This window comes from Dunckerocampus dactyliophorus, chromosome 2 (genome assembly GCF_027744805.1).
Source record: "Dunckerocampus dactyliophorus isolate RoL2022-P2 chromosome 2, RoL_Ddac_1.1, whole genome shotgun sequence".
Lineage (NCBI taxonomy): Eukaryota > Metazoa > Chordata > Actinopteri > Syngnathiformes > Syngnathidae > Dunckerocampus > Dunckerocampus dactyliophorus.
The window spans coordinates 46,344,158-46,360,218 of NC_072820.1; the positions used below are offsets into that span (position 1 = coordinate 46,344,158).

Below are 16,061 nucleotides of genomic sequence, written 5' to 3' on the forward strand. Positions count from 1 at the left end.
AGTAGGATTACATTTTATAAAAATCTATATGTTTGCAGTTAGAGCATAGAAAACGTCTTTATGACCTTCTAAATACGACCTTTGCCATTATTAGAGCCCTCTAGACATGAAATAACACCCCTATAGTCACCTTTACACTTGTATTACCTAATATAGTAGACATAATAATAGAAAATATGCCTTAGACATGAATAACATAAGAGACAGACATGTTAGCATTGGCAGCGTACTTCCTGGTGGCTATTGTAACATTACTGACACCTAGAGACCAGTATAGAATACTTCCGTTGCCGCTGTTTGTGGTTAAGGAGAGACTCATGATGCACTTCAATGGCTTTATTAACAAGCAGAGAACACATGCAGTGAACATTCACACAGGAGCTGCTGTCAGCCACTCTTTACACTGCTAACCTGGGAGCACACGTCACTTCCCGGGCCAATTTTCTTAAAAGCGCACACAAGTCACAGATGCTGTGTTACACTTTATATCACATCTTTTGAATGCCTTATATTTGTATTTTCTTTCATTTGGCCGTTTTATGCTTGAAAATGCATAATTTAGGCCGGGGTGTCCAAAGTGCGGCCCGGGGGCCATTTGCAGCCCGCGGCTGCGATTTTATCAGCCCGCACCACAGTCTAAAAATGTAATTTAACAAGGAAACTTCATAAAAAACAACAGCAGTAAAAATGGGAAAACCAATAAAGCCCAAATATTAAGAGAAGAGTTGTAATTTAGCAAGAAAAAAAGCCATAATTTCACGAGAATAAAGTCATAGTATGAAGAAAAATTTCATTTTAGTAGCATGAAGTTGAAATATTAAAGAAAAAAAGTTATGTTGTCAAAAACAATGAATAAAGTTGTAATTTTTGGAACTTAGGTTGGGCGAAAATTTATAAAAGGGAATAAAGCCAAAATATTAAGAGAAGAAAATATACAACAAGAAAGTTGAACTATTTTTTTAAAATCAACAGCAGAAATTTTACCAGAGCAAAGTCAAAATATTAAGAGAAAAAAAAAGTGTTCTAATGAGAAAAAAGTTGCAATTTTATGAGAATAAACTTGTAAAATGAGGAAAAATATCATTTTAGTAACAATGTTGAAATAAAGAAAAAATACATTGTTTTAAAAGATGAAAAATATTTTGGGAATAAAGTTATAATTACATGAAGAAAGTTTACAAGAGGAAAGCCTCAATGAAATAGTTGAAAAATGAAAAAAAAATACTGTAATTTTACGGGAATAAAGTCAAAATATTAAGAAAAAAAAGCCATAATCGAATGAAGAACAAAAGTCGCAATTTTACAAGAGTAAACTCGTATTGTTATGAAAAAAACGTCATTTTTAGTAGCATTCCACCTATATTACACGGGTGAGATGCAGTTTTTTCTTGAGCTACATGCACTGTAGCTTCTTAGCATGTCTCTGTGTTGGTTTACAAAATATCAAAGTGGCCCTTGCGTCCTTCCATTTTTCAGTATGTGGCCCTCGCTGGAAAAGGTTTGGACACGCCTGATTTAGGCCATGAATATGTACAATTATCTTAAATATGCATATATATTTTACCACTAAATAGACCATATTTAACCACAAAACAGTGATCATTTGTTAACTAATGAATGAAATGAAAAAACACTATAGAGGGAGGGCGCGACTTTCGAACCGCGATGTAGCGAGGGACGACTGTAAGTGATTACAGTAATCCAAGGAACTGGGATACAAAGCAGAGTGGAGGTTTGTTGACGTAGAAGAGTGACGTTGTGTGACAACGACAAACAAAGAAGCAAGTTTTCCATGAAACTTCGGCAGAAAAGTTTGATTTTATCAGACATTTGGGGGATTCTTTCGTGTTGTGCCTTGTCGTTTCACCTACAGTATGTTTGTTGTGTTTGTGTTTGTTTGTTTGCAAACATGTCAAGGAGGTCGCTCTGTTTGTGTCCCCACGTTTGGAAAAAACGTCTAACCTCAGTCATCATAAGGAAGATTAAATATGAAGAGCAAATGCAGATGAGAAAGTAAAGAGGCTTATAAATTAATGACTAGAGTTATTAGTGCTGTAATTAGATTGAGGGAATGGGCAGTGCTGCATGGTTAAATTTGTTGGGAGGTAAGGGGGGCACGGCTGACTGCTTATCATTCACAGGATGTCCTGTAAGTGTCAGGACAGTTGAGATGGAAAATTGAGCTCATCCAAGCCTGTGTGATCGTACAAGTCAGCTCCGCTGCCCGTGCTGCGCTCTCGAGATGGATTTACAGAAAAGTCAGGCTGAAGTTTCACACTTCAAACTGCTTAATGTCAGCGCCCTGAAAAATGGGTTGTGTACCGTTTAATTTAGTGCCACGTCAAAGTCATTGTGAACAGGTGGGATGTGCACTCTTTTCTCTTTTAATGGCAATTTTTGCAAGTGCCGTTACAAATATACATTACATGGGCAGGGGGGCTGCACAAAAAATGTAGGGAATTAGTTTTTTTGGATTCTACTTCATGACTTGCATGACAAACAAAGGCTGCCACTGTATTCAAGAACTTGGACTGCACTGTCGTCGGCATGACGGCTGACGCTTCCTCCAGCCAGGGAGCGATGACTCCACCACCCTGGTTCCACCCTTTGCCACCATGTAGCCTCGCTGGTGGCATCAATCATTCATCAGCTCGCCGGAGGAGCTTTTAGCTTGTCTTTATTAAGTGCATGAATGTACTGTTGAGTGAGCGAGAGGCCATGTTTTTCACATGATGGATTATTTTTATGCCCGGAAAAGGGTGGAGTGCCATCTCCGGGTCTGGGGTGAGATCCTGCCCCAAGTGGAGGAATTGAAGTACCTTAGGGTCTTGTTCACGAGTGGGGGAAGGATGGAGCGCGAGATCGACGGGCGGATTCGTGCGGCGTCTGCTGTGATGTGGACTCTGCATCGGTCTGTTGTGGTGAAAAGGGAGCTGAGCTGAAAAGCAGAGATCTCAATTTACCGCTTGATCTGCGTTTCTACCCTCACCTATGGTGATGAGCTTTGGGTCGTGACCGAAAGGACAATAAAGCGGGTGCGAGTGGCCAAAATGAGTTTTCTCTGTAGGGCGGCTGTGATCTCCCTTAGAGATAAGGTGAGAAGCACGGTCATCCGGGAGAACCGGGTGTACCCCGCCTGTGGCCCGAAGTCAGCTGGGATAGGCTCCAGCATACCCCTGCGACCCTAATGAGGATGAAGCGGCATACAAAATAGATGGATGGATGTTTAAATAAGTAAAAAAAAAAGTGAATGTTATTTTTACAACAATATTACAAATACTAATTAAAATAATGAAAATGTAACATTTTAAAAATACAATTAAAAATAATAATAATAAAGTATATATACAAATATATATATTAAAAATATTAAAATAATAAAATAAAATATGTGTGTTTTTGCATTATTTCCACATAAAATGATATGGCGGGCCGAATCCGACCCCCGGGTTTGACACCTGTGTCCTCGGGAATCGCAATCTCCATTCTAAAAAAAAAATCAATCTAAAAGTCAAACAAAATCTAAGCAAAAAAGTTTGGCCCTAATGGTGTCCTGCCTCTTTTGCTGTAGAATATCCACCTTGTCGCTCGCTGGCTGGGCACACTGGAAAAACTTCTCGAAAAGCGAGCAGAGGAAAGCCATGAGAACTTCAGAGTATTTGTCAGCGCTGAGCCTTCGTCCACCCCTGAGGGGCACATCATTCCACAGGGCATCCTGGAGAACTCCATCAAGATAACCAACGAGCCGCCAACAGGCATGCATGCCAACCTGCACAAGGCCCTGGACAACTTTAACCAGGTAACCCCCAGCATGTAATTCACATCCAAATCATTAAGAGTCATTAAGAGTGGTTCAACTGATAAATAATAACAATCAAACCACTCCAGGATCCCCGTGTTCTTCAATCACGTGTTTTTCCTTCTTTGTTGCCTTGTCCGTGTGCTCGACATGCAGGGAGACGAGCCATCGTCATATTCTTTCTCTCTGTTGAAGTACACACACAATGTGTCTGTTTATGCCGTTGCAACAGGCTAAAAATACAAAATCAATCAATAATAATTCCTCCCACTATATGCACCTTATTTTGAAATGTCTTACTTCAGGCCTCTTTGGGTGACCATCAAACTGCAATAGCCGTATTATTTGTTACTATCTTACGTGCGTTTAGTTCGCATGGCTTACTTGCAACTCGTCTTTATTGCTATCATTGTGTCAGTCTGGGCCCCAGGAGGCGGCGGATTGCAGATAAAAAACAAAAACATTCACTGCTCACCACCAAATGGCAACATGAAACCCAGGAAAAGTTGAACTGCTAGTTTTCAGGCTCATTTGAGGAAATCTTTAATATTTCAGCTAATGGTGATCTAACATATTTACCTGTTTGCTGAGATTGGCAGGTGAGACAGTACATGCCAGCTTCTTTCCAGCTTTGCCCTCAAGGTGCCAATTTGCCAAAATGAAGCCATGAGCAGATGGCCCATTCACACTGCCTGGAACAGGTCAGACCCGTGGAGGACAGATGTGAATGCGGCACATGCGACCAGTAAACAACTGAAGTCACTTTCGCACTTTTTCTTTTGTATCAGAGAATAGCCAACCATTTTTGAGTGAAGCTGAGTGAAGCTCTTTTTATTGCTTTAAACACATTTTCATCTCACGCTGTGCACAATGCACACAACTTAAAGTGCTCCTGACACCAAAACACATGTTAACCTTATTTTCACCGGTCAAAACAAGCGCACTTGGATATCAGCGGCACCCACTAAAAATATATATTTTTATTAAATAATTTTTTTTTTCCCCAAATAGTGCCGTTTATACAGTAGCCTAGCAGAAAAGTCATTAATCACTGTCTTCATCTTCCTCTTGTGTCTTCTTCAGTGTCGGAATTGAATAGCCTCATAATTCCTTCATCACATATTTTGTCAGTCTCTCTCTCTCTCGGTGATTGTCCCTCTCAGTGTCACTTTCATCTCAAGGCAAATTGGCCCTTGAGCTTGTGCTGTCCTCTTCATCACGCCGTAGTCCAGCCTTTCCAAACCTGTTGGTGATAGTGGATTTTAGACGCTGCTCCACATTGTCAGGATCCACTGGCAGACTTGAGCAAAAGATGCCTTTAACATGAATGAATGCATGATGAGGTTGTGTATACGGCTGCACGGTGGCCTAGTGGTTAGCATGTTGGCCACACAGTCAGGAGATCAGGAATCTCTCCGTTGGGCAGTTGGAGTTTGCATGTTCTCCCCGTGCGTGCGTGGGTTTTCTCCAGGTACTCCCACATTCCAGAAACATGCATGTTAGGTTCATTGGAGACTCTACATTGTCCATAGGTATGAATGTGAGTGAATGGTTGTTTGTCTATACTGTATGTGCCCTGCCATTGGCTGGCCACCAGTCCCTGGCATAGGCTCCAGCATACCCCCACGACCCTAATGAGGATAAGTGGCATAGCAAATGGATGGATGGAGGTTGTGTATACGAGATGTTGCGAGATTAGAACGTGACCATAAATTAGCCACAGGATTCAAAGTGTGAGAAAAAAGTAGCGGCTTACACACCAGAAATTAGAGTATATATTTTTTATATTATGTGTGTTATGTGGCAGGCTTTTGCTCGAACACCTGAGCAGACGGAGTAAGCCTGTTCACACATGGACCGCCATCCGCTACATCAAATTGTCCGTTATTGTATTTTGGCACATTTTGAGGACAGTTATTTTGATACTGCGCCTCAGAAAAGGGAACATTCGGGCCTGAATGTGTATTACTGGATGGTGCGTCTACCATCAGCTGCCCCGACTATCTTTCTTCAACGCAGACCGGGGAAAACACAAGCACTGGATGTAAATAAATAAAAAGTGAAAAACACAGAAGACGTTTGACTGTGGAAAAGCATGCCAAGGTAGCAGGGAGTAAAGCCACTTTTTTTCTGCTAGATATTTCAACGAATCTTAGGATAATTATATGGGTTTTCATGTCTAATTACCATTGGTTCACTTGCTATCAACCTACACCCCTCGTAGTACATGCGCTGCATTAAAAATATATATATATATATATCGCTCTTCATCACTGTACATCTTACTCTTTGTCCATTTTCATTGTCTTTACCTCGTGGTGGATGCCGCAACAAGGGGCGACATGCTTGTGAGCCTCCTGCAGTCATGCAATGAGGTCCACTGATGTAGTAAGCTTGAAGGAATAGCCTGACCATGTGTGCTCAGTGAAAGCTAATCAATTTCTTCCTGACTCTGTGTAATAGCCCACCCGCCTGGCCAAAGCCGCTACTAAGCCAGAGAAATGACAATGTCTCTCTTTTTGACCTTTTCAATGGGAGGTGTGTACAGCCGTACTGCCGAGTCTCATTTCCAGAAGCCACAATGCTGGACTAAAATAATACATTTTGCAATGAAAAAGCAGTGTACAGTATATTCGTAATACCCTTTTTCCTGAAACTAATAACCTTCATTTATCTGTCATATCTGCAGGCTTTTCATGCATGCTGATGTTAATTTTGTACCACTGTTGATTCCCAGGTATGGACGGGTGTTTTTTAGTCCATGCATGTGTGTGCCAGTGTGTTGTGATGGGTCTGTCTAACTTGATTATTGACTGTGTGTTGTTTTTCTTGAGTCCACAGGTCATGAATAGGCAGGCTTTGCATCTCATTCAGCTGTGTTGAGCAGAGGAGTATCGTGCAGAATGTTAATTAAAACTGCACAAGGAGTGTGTGTGTAGTCCAAGTCTGTATGCACTGTACTTGTGTGCAGGCATGTGCATCGTGGGAGTCTGCTCCCCAGGGCACTGCCGCAGTGGCCCTCACTCTCTCCATGACATACAGCTGGAATAAATAGCATCCATCCCCATTGGTTCCATGGGGGTTATTGGCATGCTTATTTAACTGACTCTTCCCACTAGAGATTACATTGCCATGCATGTTTTTTTATTAGCGTGTCTCGTATAATGATCCCAGGAGACAGATGGAGGCCGGAAACGCCTGACAAGTTGTGACAATTAAAAGGCAATCTCATTGTCGGGCTTTTTGCCATCAACTCATCCCACAGTCTGTTAGTGCTTTGCACTTGCAGGTGACGTCACCAAATGAAAAAAGGCCACTGGACCGACAGCCTCAACCTCATTACTTTCAACAGCTGAAAGTCATTTACAATTTAAAACAACATATTACAACAGCAATTGATGAGATTTGCATTCGGTGGTGGAACATATACAACCGATTTGTGAGGATGCAACATTCCTCACCTTGCTTTTAGTGATGAGGCAAACTTTCATGTTTCAAGGAAGCTGAACACACACAAAGTGAGAATCTGGGAATCACAAATCCCCACATCTGACTTTTATGGAGTTAGTCCAAAGGTGCATTCGTGGTGTGGGGTTACTTTTCCGGATTATTTCTACATAAATAGGATCCGACTGTCCAAAGCAGCAGGTGTAACACGGGATATTTAGTACACAAGATTTTTTCTAACTTTTAATTAAACAAATGTTTTTGGGTTTTTTTTTCCCCAAACAGTGGCGAACAGTGCTTGTAGTACAGTTAGTTAAACAGTAGCCTACCAGAAAAGTAATTCATCTATGTCTTCATCGTCCTCCTGCATCTTCTTCAGTGTCAGAATTGAACAGCCTTATAATTCCTTCATCACACATTTTGTCAGTCTCTCTCTCCCTTTTGTTGTCGCTCTCAGTGTCACTTTCGTCTTGAGGCAAATTAGCTCTTGAGCGAGTGCTGTCCTCTTCATCACGCATCTTCATCAGTCCAGCCTTTCCAAACCTGTTGGTGGTAGTGGGCTTTTTGACATTGGTCCATGCTGTCAGGATCCACTGGCAGACTTGGGCAAAAGTTGCTAGATTGATTGCCTTTAACTGAAGCATTTCTTTGTGTTTTCTCCTACTACAAAATGGCTGTTCTGAAGCATGCGAGATGTCGGGAGACCATAAATTAGTCGCATCACTGTATATGAAGCAAGTTCAAAGCGTGACCAAAAAAGTAGCTGAGGACGTTGTGTAATGTGTTCTTATAAATTACTTGGTGCATACTGAGTGAAATTAAGAATTGTCATCCTTGCCGCCATGTGTAACTTCTACTTGTGGTGTAACTATATGCCATAATCACAGGCAAGCCAGGTTTTATGGGCATCTGAATTACTTGTGGGGTTTTTTGCCGTTCATGGGTGGTCTCTAAAGGAAAACCCTGCGAATAGCGGTGTTCTGCTGTGTAAATGAATCTATCTGAACTCCATTACTACAGCTTAGGTTTGTGTTATCTATGGTGACAAAGCAAATTGGCATAATAGTATGATATCGCATTAATAATGAATTTATTTTATTGTTACAATATGCCGAGGGCTATTAAAAAAAACAAGTTACGGGTTGAAACTGCCCCCTCGATCCGCACTTTGGACACCCCTGTTCTACAAGGTTTCTTGTTATGAAAGTATAACGATACAGCCAAGTGCAGCTGTAGCAGTTTGAACAGTGTGATTATTTTATTTTTAGTAAATGAACGTTCCTCATTGGCTGAAGTGTGGTATTAATACTTCCGGCTTGTAGAGTAGCCACATTCCCCATCTCGACTGAACGACTGCCTACTGCTTTGGTCTTATCCGCCTGTTTTTGTCCATTTAAATATTTCACTAGGAAGGCCAAGTGTTCCCAAACAGGAGACTTTCATCACAGAAGAGCTCAAGCTCTGGCTTGAAAACCCTCTTCTGAGCACCAGCCATGACTCCCGTGAGCCAGGGAGGCTGGGCTGAATTGCATTTGCTTAGCGAGTAGACGCGTGGCAAGATAAACACTTCCTGTCCCTCACTTTTAATGTGTACCAGTCGGGACATTGGTAAACCTCTGTACTGAGCCGAATATTCCAATTACAAATGCATGTTTGTTGTTAATTGTGCTTATATTTCATTCAGGTTTTTATTGTTTGTATTTTTATTCTTTTCTTGCATATGTTTTAAGTCTTAAGCCACCTCGACACTTTTGTCTCTGCAGTGGTACGCAACTTTGCGTGAGGAGGTGACTGAGGCTTCTGGTCAGGATGTCTCCCTCCGGAAAGACCCAGGAGATGTTGGAGAGACTATGTCTCGCAACTGGTCTGGGAACGCCTTGGTATCCGCCGGGAGGAGCTTGGCGAAGTAGCCGGGGAGAGAGAAGTCTGTAGCGACCTGTAGCATGGCGTCACACGCGAAAGGACACAAAGAGGGACAAAATAATGGCATGACTGCTTCATGGATGTGGGAAGTGGTGATCATTTTTCCAGGTGGGAACAATGCACATCGCGTGTACGAGACGAAACAGTACTTGACTTAGATGTAAACAAGTCATGCAGGAGCCCGGTAGTTTGTGGCATGTTTTGGTCACGAACACCTTATGTGTTAACTGAACTCAAACAATGCGCAAGCTAGTCCTCCCGCTTTTCAGGCGTCTCATATAATTAATTGACAGGCATTGCAAAGGCGAATTGCTGGACAAATGCGGAGGCAAAATTTGTGCAAGTGTCAAGGTGGCATTCATGTGCGAGCAATGAGAGATATCTGAGTGTCCCCAAGGGGTCTATGATGTACAGGTAAAGTACCTTTTACCTATTAGTCCCTTATGACACTTCCACAAACTTTGCCTCTGCATTGTCCAGCAGTTTGCCGTGGCAGTGTGCATCGAGATGCTACGCCTGAAAGTGTGAAGACTAATTTACGCACTGTTTACGCATAAGTTGAGCACCTGCCACGCAATTTGTGACTAAAAATGGTGAGTCTTGGCATGAACTGCCACGCTCCCGCATGACTTTTTTACACCTAAGTCAAATATTGTTTACATCTCGTGTACAACATACATCACACGACGCACATTGTTCCCGCATTGAGTATGCATTGTCACCACCACTTTCCGCATCCGAGAAGCTTTATTAATTCATCTATTTGCAAGATGTTGAACTCCAGGAAAGACTGCAGAAAAGAAAGGTGTCCATATTACCTAAAGGCTGCAGTTTGTGTGGAGGAGGGTGATGGGGGAGGAATATCCTTCTCTTCAACTCCCAACTGTCCTTCTGTCTTGGTTTCTTGCCTTCGGGTCTTCAAGTCCAGGCACTGTTGGCCTTGCTTTCCCTCTGGTCAGATTATGTGCGCCAGAAATGTTGAACATTTCAAAATGTTCTTTGCGCGCTGGCACGCAACGCCGCAAGGTTTACACATACTTCATACCTGTTAACCACCAATTGTGGGGGAAAACGTCCTGAAAGTGTCAAGGTGGCTTTAATTTGTGCTAACTTCTACTCATAACACAGTAATGTCGTTCATAAAGTAAGTGCCAAAATGTCATGTTTTCATTTCAGGACACACTGGAAATGTGTGCACGGGAGAATGAGTTTAAGAGTATTATTTTTGCTCTGTGCTACTTCCATGCTGTGGTAGCAGAGAGGAGGAAATTTGGTCCCCAAGGCTGGAACAGATCGTACCCCTTTAACACAGGAGACCTGACAATTTCCATTAGCGTCCTCTACAACTATCTGGAGGCTAATCCCAAGGTATGTCAAGCATGTCTATGCTTAGAACGTTTAGTAATTACAAGTAAAGGTAAAGAAATGTCTGATTGCCAGGTGCCCTACGATGATTTGCGTTACCTTTTCGGTGAGATCATGTACGGAGGTCACATCACGGACGACTGGGACCGCCGTCTGTGTGGGACCTACCTGGAGGAGTTCGTTAAGCCTGATATGATGGAAGGAGAGCTCTTCCTCGCACCGGGCTTCCCTTTGCCTAGAAACCTGGACTACAATGGCTACCACCAGGTAGAGTGAACACAAGCCATTCTTCCCTTTTTGCAACTGAAGTCAACAAAACCACTGAGCAAATTGCATCAGTGTCTCTCCTGGGTGTTCTCGGGCCTTCGTGGATAAACGTATGTCCACTTGCAACCTCCAGCAAACTAACGATGGCAGAGAATTGCTCGAATTGAACTGTTAATCACCTCCTTGTCCAAATGAGCGTGCCAAATCAATAGCAATAAAACTCCCGGAAGGATCCCTGGAACTTAACAGATTGTAGTTTTCTAAATATTTCTCAGAAGTGGCGTTAACGAACTTTGAAAACTTTGAATGCTAACAAAACACAGATCGCGGAATGATGCACGTAGTGTACTGTGTGTGATAACATCTGCGTTTACCACTCAATGCATTCATTTGGATTGAGTGTTGAAATAAGTGATCCAAGTATGCCGCAGGGTAAACAGCACATTAAAGCAACAGCAATTCACTGCAGAGCAATTTACACACAGACATCACACTAATCAATACTTCTACATTATTGATGTGTCAAAAGATGTTCTTACTGAACGCATCAGTTATGACAAGTTGTTGCCCTCTCGTATGCTCGTATAACGTATACAACGTTTCAATGTGAAACAAGGAGAAGTACAAGGTGCTCCTTAAGTCCAGACGTATACTTACAGTATATTATATCTATATTACTAAATAATTACAATTAAATTGATTCCAAAATTGTAAAAACACAAATATGTGCAATGCATTCTGTTTCTCTCTGGTACAATAAACATTAAAAAATGGACTGTTCATGTCTTAGTAAGGGTGTGAACTAACCAACTTAACAGGGAATGAAATATTCGCCAAAGTGTATGTGACATAATTATTCAAATGACTACTACATGAACACCGAAGTCGGTCACACTTCACACGGAACACATGCAGGACTTATAAAATACAGCGGAAGCTCGGTGAGCGTTTTCCGCTTAATGTCAAAAATGTACGCTGCAATTTTGCCTCAGTTTGGCGTGCATTCTCTGGTTAGCGTACAATGTGGCACATGTCTTATCGTTGTCATGGATTGGCATGGTGGCCGGTAACAGGATTCCAATATGCAGAGCAGACAATAAGGCTTCCGTGTAACAATGTTTATTAGAAGATAAAAATATACAAAATAGACAAGTCCATGAACACAAAAACACCGGGCTCACACGCGGGGAAAAATACAAACTAAGGATGCTGCGCAAACAATTTGGCAGGAGAAAAAACACACTACAAAACTACTGACAAAAGACTACTAACCAAAACACTAAACGAAAATAGCTGCTGAAAAACGAGCAGAAAAGTTAACAAAAAAAAACACTGCTGCAAAAAAATACAGGCAGGAAAGGGGTAGACCAGACGCGAGGGAACCAAATATACGAAGCAAGACGAGAGCGAGGAACAGGTGTGCATGAGGAGACAATCTGGCAATGAATGAACAGCAAGACCGGGCATAAATAGTCCATGGTTAATTGCCAGCAGGTGTGTCTGGGCTCCTCCCCCAGGTCAATAGGTGTGCTGCAACAACAAAACGTGACATGGCAGCAGAGCAGCACCTAAACTCATGACAATCGTGTTATTAATAAACTGAGTGCGTCCAATTGTGTTCTTAATGAATTGTTTTTTAATCACAAAATGTCCTTTCTTGTTAGCATCCTATTAGCTAGCTAAACAAAATGGAACCAGAAGTTACATCGCCTGTCATCATCGGTTGACTCTCAAAAATGTTGACATAAAACACGTTTGTAAGAGTTTTACACGCACAAAACAATTCTAAATGTGTATAAATACACGATGAACGAAAGGGATAAATGAACATTTAAGGTTACTTTTACCTTCACTGAAGACGTGACTGTTCCCAAAGACACGATGTGGCAGCGAGATCAACCACCACCACCTTCCTGTTTTCAGTCACGTCTTCAGTGAAGGTAAAAGTAGCTTTAAATGTTCATTCATACCTTTTTAAACAGTGTTTAAGCGATATATGTCGTCCGTAATGGAAACTTCTCAGACACAGAGTGATGTAGTTGAATCATAGGAATATAAATCCATACGTCGATGTAGTCGATAAATCGTTACACCCCTAATTTATATGCATTTCCAGTTGTTTTCTGCATGTCAAACTATAACTGGAAAACTACAAAAACTTATTTTGTGTTGAAATTTTGGGCGTCTTGCAACAGATTAATTGGATTTACATGATTTCTTATGGGAAAAACTGATTTGGTTAATGTCCGTTTCGGTTAGAGTCAGACCTTCTGGAACAAATGAATGACGCTAACCAAGGTTCCACTCTACTTTAATAAAAATATGAAATATAAGAATTAAATGAAACACTAATACTAAAATAGAACAACTGACTTTTATCCCTGTGGCTGGCTTGCACACTGGAAGGGGGGTTGCAAGCAAGGGAGAGATAAGGAAGAATGAGACCAATATGTATTCTTCCCGCCTCTTCCTGCTTTGAGTACGCTGATGTAACACATGCACACGCACTGGTTATGTTTATTGTTAGCTAGTTATAGCAATTTGGCAAAGTTTAGCTCCTAATGTTAGCTATCGTTGAATGTACAGTAATCTATTGTATATCCCGGTTAATTGGTTCCAGACCCGTCCATGATAAGTGAATATCTGTGAAGTAGCATTCCTTATTTACAGTATAAATACAATGTTTTCGTAGTTAGAGCATAGACAACCTGTTGCTGACCTCCTAAATATTTTATTGACAGTATTAGATCACTCTAGGTATGAAGTAACACCCCTGTAGTCACTTTTACACTCGTATAACCCGATATAGTAGATATCATCAGAGAAAATAAGCCATTTAAAACATAAATAAGATTTGTACTTGTAAGATTTGTAATGTGTTCCAGTGGCGCAGGCAGGAAGTGAATTTGGGGTTTCAGAGTTGAGTTTTAGCTTAGCATGCAGTCGGGATTATTGTGCCTGTTAAAAATAATTCAAGCCTGCAATTAATGACTATTGTTCTGGCGATCAAATATGGTGCTTCTGTGTCTCACCGACCATTACAATAACATTACTGACACCTAATGACCAGTGAAGAGTACTACAGTACAGTACTACAGTACAGTACCATCCCAGCATATTTCAATGTGTCTTCTGAATGCCTTTATACCGTTTGTATTTTACTTCATTTGGACATTTTAATTTAAATACGAAAAATGTTTTCTTTTCTTTTTTGTTACTAATAATAGGCCGTGTTCAACCACGAAACATCATGATTTTTTATATAGAGCGATAAAATAGAGCGAAGCTGCAAATTTCAAAGTGGCGAGGTGACGGCTGTATAACCTAGCGTAACAGCAACATGAGACTGCTTTTGTGGCCGTGTGCGCACCACGGACAGGAACACGAATGCCGACCAGTTGTTTTATCTGAGCTGAATGGACATTTACGGCAATTTTTCATAACTGTGAAAAATCCCGACATTTTTTGGTACAATGTGTTGTTTTAAACCACTATTAGTAACATATGCTAGCCTCCGGTGGTGTTCTTATATTTTTTGGTCTCCAAAAATCCGCTATATGTAATATACACTCCTTTAATGATTCAATTCCTAATTTATGGAACACAAGGACGGCCTGTATTTAGGTCCATCTGTGACATCCCTTTGATTCCGTTTTAACAGACAGACGCAAATGTGATGCCGGACTTTTTTTTTTCCAAAAAGCGCTTGGGGAGCAAGCTGTGACAGCTCCAGTCTTTGTAAAGTTATTGCCTCACCTCAGCCTACCTCACCTTGCCTGCTGCATGATGTTATATATATCTCTGCGCGTAAACCCTAAAGTGACAGGGTCAAGTCACAACAGAGCCGGGTCATTTGTGTCAACTGCTGCCGCACACAATAAAGACGCTATAAAAACACAATTTATTTATGATACAGGCCATGCACTCCCACACAGCCATCTGGAGTTAACTTATCGGGCAGTATATTTGGGAGAGGAAAGGAGTGACTCAGCTATTTTACTTTTGTTTTAAAAAATATATAATCGCAAAGATGACAGACGAGATCAAACTAGGTGACAGCAAAGTGTTTGCTTATTAAACGCCGGCGTCAAGAGACTGTGACAACTAGAAGGCTGTTTTTGTGCTTAATGTAGTGCCAAACAACGAGCATATTGATCATCATTAAGGACCAACAGATGGAAAATGCCTCATTAACAACCTGTCAAGTATTTGAATTTTTAGCCTCAAACATCCCATCATTTACGTTTCTATTGCGGCCCTGTCAGCAATATTCCGTAAGAACACACATCCATTTGAAGTCAAATCAAATGATGGGGCTGAGACCACCGAAGAAGACGTGTGATGGCTTTTTTTTTTCTAAAATACGACTAATTCATGCCAAAGATGTGTGATGTTGCACATACTGTGGAACCTTGGTTAGTGTCATGAATTGCTTCCAGAAGGTCTGACTGTAACCAAATCAAAGTTTCCTTTAAGAAATCATGTAAATCCAATTCATCCACTCCAGAAAGCCAAAAATGTGAACACAAAACACATTTTTATAGTTTTGCAATTGTACTCAAGTGCGGAAAACCTTTGGAAATGCATATAAATGCATGGAGATGATGAATGTAAGGGATAAATGAACATTTAAGCTTACTTTTACCGTCATGGAAGACGTGAATCTTGGCGGGACTGGAAACAGGAAGGTGGTGGTGGTTGATCTCGCTGCCATGTTGTGTCTTTGGGCACAGTCACGTCTTCCATGAAGGTAAAAGTAACCCATCGTCCACAATCCTTATGTGAGACACGAGCACACATCCTTCTCTTTTCTGTGCTTTCTATAGATGGAAAAACAGTTAAAAAGAGGATTTCAAATAAATCAATAAATGAATATGACGTCTTGTATTCTTTATGACATGATTTCAAATACTGTACACGACTTTTTCCAATTGACCAGACACATTGGGTGAATTTGCACGTAGTATAGGATCGGTATCGCCGATACCAGCCTGGGTTTTACCCAGTATCGACTCAGAAATGAAATCAAAATTGCACCACTGCAGCAATCGTTTCTTCCGTAAACACACAGAAACGCGAGTCGTGCTTTTGCGTGTGTACTTCACTTTCCAGGCGCTTGGCGTTCACATGAACAAATCGCATTTGTTTGGTAATGTGAACGACCACATAAAAAATGGGTTTTAAACAAAAAATCCGAATTGTGAACGTAGCCAAAGTTCTCCCATCACACATTAGCAATTGAGAACTTTTTTTTAATTAG

General features: G+C 41.2%; 1 protein-coding gene across 4 annotated transcripts in view; it reads left to right on the plus strand.

Moving 5' to 3' along the window:
• LOC129173221 (dynein axonemal heavy chain 9-like) overlaps positions 1 to 16,061 on the plus strand; it is a 262,968-nt gene that overhangs the window by 231,403 nt on the left and 15,504 nt on the right. For 3 of the 4 annotated variants that reach the window (XM_054763939.1, XM_054763948.1, XM_054763959.1), the window contains 3 exons: positions 3,572 to 3,799; positions 10,346 to 10,537; positions 10,610 to 10,801. In XM_054763939.1, the coding sequence (XP_054619914.1) occupies positions 3,572 to 3,799; positions 10,346 to 10,537; positions 10,610 to 10,801 (612 nt within the window). Of the gene's footprint in view, positions 1 to 3,571; positions 3,800 to 10,345; positions 10,538 to 10,592; positions 10,802 to 16,061 lie in introns of all 4 variants that reach the window. The other variant, XR_008567198.1, reaches the window with a different exon arrangement.